The sequence below is a fragment of the Lipotes vexillifer genome, unplaced genomic scaffold (genome assembly GCF_000442215.2).
Source record: "Lipotes vexillifer unplaced genomic scaffold, Lipotes_vexillifer_v1.1 scaffold1094, whole genome shotgun sequence".
Classification (NCBI taxonomy): domain Eukaryota; kingdom Metazoa; phylum Chordata; class Mammalia; order Artiodactyla; family Lipotidae; genus Lipotes; species Lipotes vexillifer.
The window spans coordinates 3,570,305-3,576,733 of NW_006792775.1; the positions used below are offsets into that span (position 1 = coordinate 3,570,305).

The 6,429-nt window shown below is 57.0% G+C and overlaps 1 protein-coding gene across 1 annotated transcript in view; it reads right to left on the reverse strand.

The window, feature by feature from the left end:
- Positions 1–6,429, reverse strand: part of ANO1 (anoctamin 1) — an 89,325-nt gene that overhangs the window by 7,118 nt on the left and 75,778 nt on the right. The window contains exon 23 of the mRNA XM_007466015.1: positions 1,873–1,925. Coding sequence (XP_007466077.1) covers positions 1,873–1,925 — 53 coding nt within the window. The remainder of the gene's footprint in view (positions 1–1,872; positions 1,926–6,429) is intronic.

Below are 6,429 nucleotides of genomic sequence, written 5' to 3' on the forward strand. Positions count from 1 at the left end.
CATTCCTGTCAGCCCCTCCAGCACCTTGAGGAGAGGGCCCGGGGGCTGGGAACAGGGCGCCCCTGAACGAGAAGGCTTGGGGACAATGCTGGCTGCCTCTCACTGGCTGTGTGGCCCTGGACAAATCGCCTGACCTCTCTGTGCCTCCATTTTCTCTTGTCAAACAGGGCTAACAGCGCCCACTCTAGGTGCTTCTCCTTCCTGGTTTGTTTAAAAGAGAGCGAGGCAGGGAGGGAAAGTGCTTTGTAGATTGTGAAGTTCAGACCCAGCTCACCCTATTCTAGAGCAGTCCCCGGGGCAGCGTAGTGTAAGGCCGGTATCAGAGCATGGATCCGACGGCCTGGGGTAAAGTCAAGCTCTGCCTCTTGTTGGCTGTGTGACCTTGGGCAAGTCACCTGACCTCTCTGTGCCTCGGCTGTATCACCTGCAAGATGGGGCAATAACCCTCTGCCTCCATGGGCCGTGTGTGCACTAGTGGGTGGGTGCGCTGAATGGGCTTAGAAGGGCCTGGAGCATTCTAGATGCTCAGTAAATGTTAGCTGCTATTATTATTATTGTTGCTGCTGGCTGCTCTCATGAGACGTCCAGCTTGTTCCTAGCTGCTCTGCTCTCAGCGCCCCCATGCTCATGGCCCAGAAGGGCTGTACCTTGGTGTTTCCAGCCTCTCCCCATCAAAATGTGCCCCCCAGCTCAGCCCGAGTCGGGGTGCAGAGGTGTCGCTGTCCAGTGTGCAAGCTCAGCCCACGGCCTCCCTTTATAAGTGGGGTTTCAAAGCCTTAACCCAGAAGGACTGGGTGGCTTACAGGGAGTTGTCAGCCAGCAGGGAAAGCAGGTCCAGGGCTCTGAGGGTCCCTTCTCCTGGGCCGAGCATCACTTCCTGTGCCGTGGGGACTGAGTGTCAGGGCCTCACTGTGACCCTGACCCAGCACTGTGACCATCTGCTCCAGGGAGCTGCCTGCCCGCCCTCCCCCCCACTCCATCCCCGACCCTACAAGGCACAAGGTGGCAGCTTCTGGGGGGCTCAGGCTTGGCCGGCTGGTGGAGGGGTTAGGGTCACAGGGCTGAGGCGTTGCAGAACCCCCTGGGGTTCTCGTGTCAGGAAGGCGTGGACCAGATGCTGGGGCAGGGCCATGGAGGGCGGGGCACTGTCCTCAGCAAGCTCGTGTGTCTGTGCGTGTCTGTGTGCGTGTGTGTGCGACTGGCAGGTTCCTCTTCTCTCCGTGTTTCAGGATTTCTCAAACTTTCTTTAAAGAGCGGGCATGAGTTTCACATAAAGGGGGAAAGTTAACTTTTTTTTTTTGGCCGTGCCGCGTGGCCTGTGGGATCTTAGTTCCCCGACCGGGGATCGAACCCATGTCCCCTGAAGTGGAAGCACGGAGTCTTAACCACTGGACCTCCAGGGACGTCCCAAAATTAACTTTTTTAAAAAAGAGCAGAAGAGTTGCTAATGAGGAATCTCCGTGTCTCTCTCTGTCTCTGTGTCTCTCTCTCCCACCCTCCCTGTCTCTGTCTCTCTCCCTCTCCCGCCCTCCCTGTCTCTGTCTCTCTCCCTCCCTGTCTGCCTCTATCTCCTTCTCTTCTTTGTTCTCAGAACTTGGGAGAGAGGGGACTTAGGGGCCAAGGTGGGCGTGGTGGAGGGTTTTGCCCCCAGTTGCAGAGAAAGGTCGAGGAGATTTTGTCATTCCCACCAGAGCCCGCCCCACCCCTCAACAGGACCAAGGGATGCTTCTGAAGAGGAGATGCTCCTGCCAGCTGGGAACTGCTCCGAGGCTGGAGGTACGCACCAGCTCCCTGGAAGGGGAAGGGGTGCCCGGCCGCATGGCAGCTCGGCCGGGCGTCCTGGCCGAGGTCCTGACGTCACCGGTCACTTACGTTGATTATGACAGCAAGCTTCCCGATGCCTCTGAGGATATTGTACCAGATTCCTGCAGGGAAGGGAAGCACAGGTTTAAAGACCCCCTTGCCCTGGCTCTCAGTAACTCGGGCTAGCAGGCAGCAGCCCGGCCTTCACAGGGGCCGGTCTGGTCCTTTTCTGGGGCAGGTCAGACACGTGGTAACAGGGAATTGTTTGGGGAGGACCTGGGGGAGCCTGGCTGACAAAAGAGCCCGTGGCTTTTACTGGCTCATCAGCTGTTTGTAAGCAAACTGTGTAGCTTCTCAAAGAGACGCTTAGAAACATCTGGTCCCCAGTTCTGAAAAATCTTCTGCGAAGCTGCATAAACTACTGATTGGCTTGGATGAAGCCTTTTTCTAGAGAGACAAAGATTCAATTTGGACGCAGCTCCTGCCCCAAAGAGCCCACGCAGCAGTTAACTGGAGACTGAAACCACGAAGTTTGATGTCCTATGAATTTTCCGTAGCTCTAGTGCCAGGAAAACTGAATTTAGGGACAGGCCAGATGCAGGGCGAGTGTCAAGGAGCAAAGCCAGGTCCCCCGGCTGGTGAGTCTGGGACCATGGCCTGGGTATAATGACTGGACAGCAGTGCGGTACAAACCATTTCCCGTCTGGATGCCCCCTTGTTCCCATCACCCCAAGGCACAGCACTGTACCTAATCGCAGGTGAACAGAAGGATGATTACACAGCACCTGGAGAATCACGCGCTGCTCCACTGGCCTCCCTCCCAGCAGAGACAAGAACCAGAAAGCCCAGGACGGAAGCACTTTATCCAGGGCTAGCCCCACTCCTTAGGGCCTCAATGCTGTGACTCCTGGAAGGGCGCCCAGTGCCCCTGCCCCCAACCTGACCGCGTTCCTATGAGGCTAGGCACACATCATTGAAAAGTTGGGGCTGGAATCCTGTCCCAGGCACTCTCTCTCCCTGCCCGGAGCCAGATCTGAGTGGTGACAATGGCACTTCTCAGGAAGGGCTGGAGGGGACAGTGGCTGGTGGTTGGGGGTCTCTACCCGGGGCACATAGAGCTGCTCATGGGCGTTCCTGCCTTCGCAGTGAGCGCCCATCTCGGGAGTGTATGCTTGGGGGTCTGCAGAGACAGCAGGAGTTCAGGCCCATGTAGCCCAGAAGCTGGAAACCGCAGGCTGGGACCCAGCACCCGAGGTCTGCCGTGAGGGGGCTCCCCAGCCGGCGCCGGGGACCCACTCCATGAAGCAAGCATTTACGCTGCCCGCTGCAGACCCTTCTGCGGGGCCTCGTGGGAGTAACGCTCACCTCCCTGCCCATCAGCCGTCCGTGCAGGCTATCACCGAACCCGAGATGGGAAGTTCGTCCCGGTTCTGTTGGGTCTTCCCACGAGGGCAGCGGTTTTTGATTCACTTTCGCGTTGGAGCAGTGGCAGGGCGGTCACGGGGCCTGCACTCCTCGGGGCGCTAGATCCACCACCCTTCCCGTCTCTCCCGATGGAAGCACTCGAGGTGCAAGTGAGCAAGAGGCAGCTCCTCGGGTGACGCATCCGTACAAAGTTAGCGCTGTGCACAGCCCACCCTCACAGCTGGCCGTCTCGGGGGCTGGGAGCCCTTCTGGAGACTCCGCGCTCCCGGGGAGGCTGTGAACTGCACATCCTTCATCCCTTCTGGGCCTAGCACGCAGCCCGGCACGTGGGGCTGGGTGCTGTTGGCTAAGTGTTGGCTGAGTGACTGTATGAATGTAGAAAGCCCTTCCAACTAGGCTTCACGCCCGAGCAGAGGTTACCACATCCAGGTGTGTGGGTGTTTCCTCGAGCTTGCCCGCTGCTTAAAAAATGCTGGTGGGAATGTAAATTGATACAGCCACTATGGAGAACAGTATGGAGGTTCCTTAAAAAACTAAAAATAGGGCTTCCCTGGTGGCGCAGTGGTTGAGAGTCCGCCTGCCGATGCAGGGGACACAGGTTCTTGCCCCAGTCCGGGAGGATCCCGCATGCCGCGGGGCGGCTGGGCCCGTGAGCCATGGCCGCTGAGCCTGCGCGTCCAGAGCCTGTGCTCCGCAGCGGGAGAGGCCACAACAGTGAGAGGCCCGCATACCGCAAAACAAAACAAAACAAAACAAACTAAAAATAGAACTACCGTACGACCCAGCAATCCCACTACTGGGCATATACACTGAGAAAACCATAATTCAAAAAGAGTCATGTACCAAAATGTTCATTGCAGCTCTGTTTACAATAGCCAGGACATGGAAGCAACCTAAGTGTCCATCATCAGATGAATGGATAAAGAAGATGTGGCACATATATACAATGGAATATTACTCAGCCATAAAAAGAAACAAAATTGAGATATTTGTAGTGAGGTGGATGGACCTAGAGTCTGTCATACAGAGTGAAGTAAGTCGGAAAGAGAAAAACAAAAACCGTCTGCTAACACATATATATGGAATCTACGGGAAAAAAAAGGGGTCATGAAGAACCGAGGGGTAAGACGGAATAAAGACACAGACCTACTAGAGAATGGACTTGAGGATATGGGGAGGGGGAAAGGTAAGCTGTGACAAAGCAAGAGAGTGGCATAGACATATATACACTACCAAACGTAAAATAGATAGCTAGTGGGAAGCAGCCGCATAGCACAGGGAGATCAGCTCGGTGCTTTGTGACCACCTGGAGGGGTGGGATAGGGAGGGAGACGCAAGAGGGGAGAGATATGGGAACATATGTATATGTATAGCTGACTCACTTTGTTATAAAACAGAAACTAGCACACCATTGTAAAGCAATTATACTCCAATAAAGATGTTAAGAAAAAAGATACAATGCAAATAGAAAAAAAAATGTTGATGGATGTTCACAGATCGGGGTGACGTATTTTTAAAAAGCGAAACTTGCTGCTTCTAAAGGAGCCTCAGCTCTGGGTCAGCAGTGGGCTGGCATCTCCAGGACAACAGTTGGCCGTGGCTGGCAGTGGTGCCTCCTTCAGGCCACACAATGCACTGCAGGTCTCTCTGTACCAAGGCAACTCCCTTTATCACCACCAGTCGCTTAGAGAAATATTTATCCAAACCCAGACCTGACTAAAGTGGGGAGACAAAAAACCCGGAGGGTTGGGTGTTTCAAGGGAGCTGGGAAAAAGCACGCCTGCTGCGTATGTTTCGTCCACTCCTTCTTGCGGCCCCGCCTGGCCCCGAGGGCTCTGAGCTTGAGAACTCCGAGTGGGGCGCTGGGGTGCTGGTGAGCCGGGCAAGTTGAGGTTTTCCGGCAGGGGGCTGCCTTGGCTAGCGGAGGCGGGGGCGGGGCGGGGGGCGGCTCCTGAGCACAGCAGGAAGAAAAGAGTCTGCGGCTGCCCCAGGCAGCGGCCCAACGGGCGGGGGCTGCTGAGGTGGGAGACGGATGGGCCAGCAAGCGCTTTCCACGCCCCGGGGCTGAGCCAGGCTTCCAGGTCCTGCAGTACCTTTATGTCCAGGCTGACGGTCCTCTGTGCGATCCCCACCCCAGAACCGTGGGCTCCTGTTGAAAAAGTGCAAAACCCGGACGCCGCTCCGGCCCACAGGATCAGCCTCTTTTGGAGCCTTGACCCTCCGAGTTATTCAGACACACACTCTGCACTCCAGGGTAAGAATTATTGCTCTGACGACCTCGAGGTACAAGGGGCTGATGCTGTTTGGGACAAATCTTGGCTCCTTTATGAAAATCTCGCGGGGGGAGACGCCTCATTTCCATCGGCCTTCCTCAAGGCATCACTGCTGTCCCAGGAGACGCTAAGCCCCGTTTCCAAGCCCACGTCAGGGAGGTGTTTAGACGTGCTTGTCAACTCTCAGCACCCAGGAGCTGAGCTCAGGCAGAGTTCCTCCCTCGGAAGGCTCTGAAGAATGAGCCTGAGGGCAGGAAGCACGCTGGTCTGGAGTCAAAGGTCAGGACTGCGATGCTGGAGCCGGTTCCCATGTGCGCAGCACGCGGCTGGGTCACTGCAGCCACTCGCCACGCCCCCCCCCCTCCAGGGCCAAGCAGGGCAGTTGCGGCGCCTGTGCTTTGTGGCAGAGCTTCCTCCAGACATCCCTGGCGCCGTGGGTGCAGGTCATGGGGGCCACTGGGGCCCTCTGTCCCCTCAGGGCCCTGCACGGATCACAGGAGGAATACAAAAGCCTCTTCAAGGAAAGGTTACCGTGGAGGAGGCCATAAACAAACCCAGATTATGCTCCAGCTGACCAGGCAGGAACCAGGAAGAGAGCAGCCAGTGCGTAAGGACTGGGAATAATCGAGGAGCCGCGATCAGAAACCCTGAGGATATGATCCAAGCCCTGCTCGTGGTGGGAGCGACAACGCCCACCAGGGCCGCGGAGGGCCGGTGGCAGTGTGGCACCCTGGTGCCTCCTTCCACCCAGGGGGGCTGCAGGGTCTGGGTGCTGCTACAGGACACGGCCACGGCTCTGCCAGGCACAGATGCCAAAGCAAACTCTGGCCGCCGTGCACACGCCTGGGGCCTCCGGGCGCCTGAGAATCGGGCTTTTGTAAGCAACAAGTGGCGGGGGGCGAGGCGCTTTTCTTTACCGGCCCTGCGG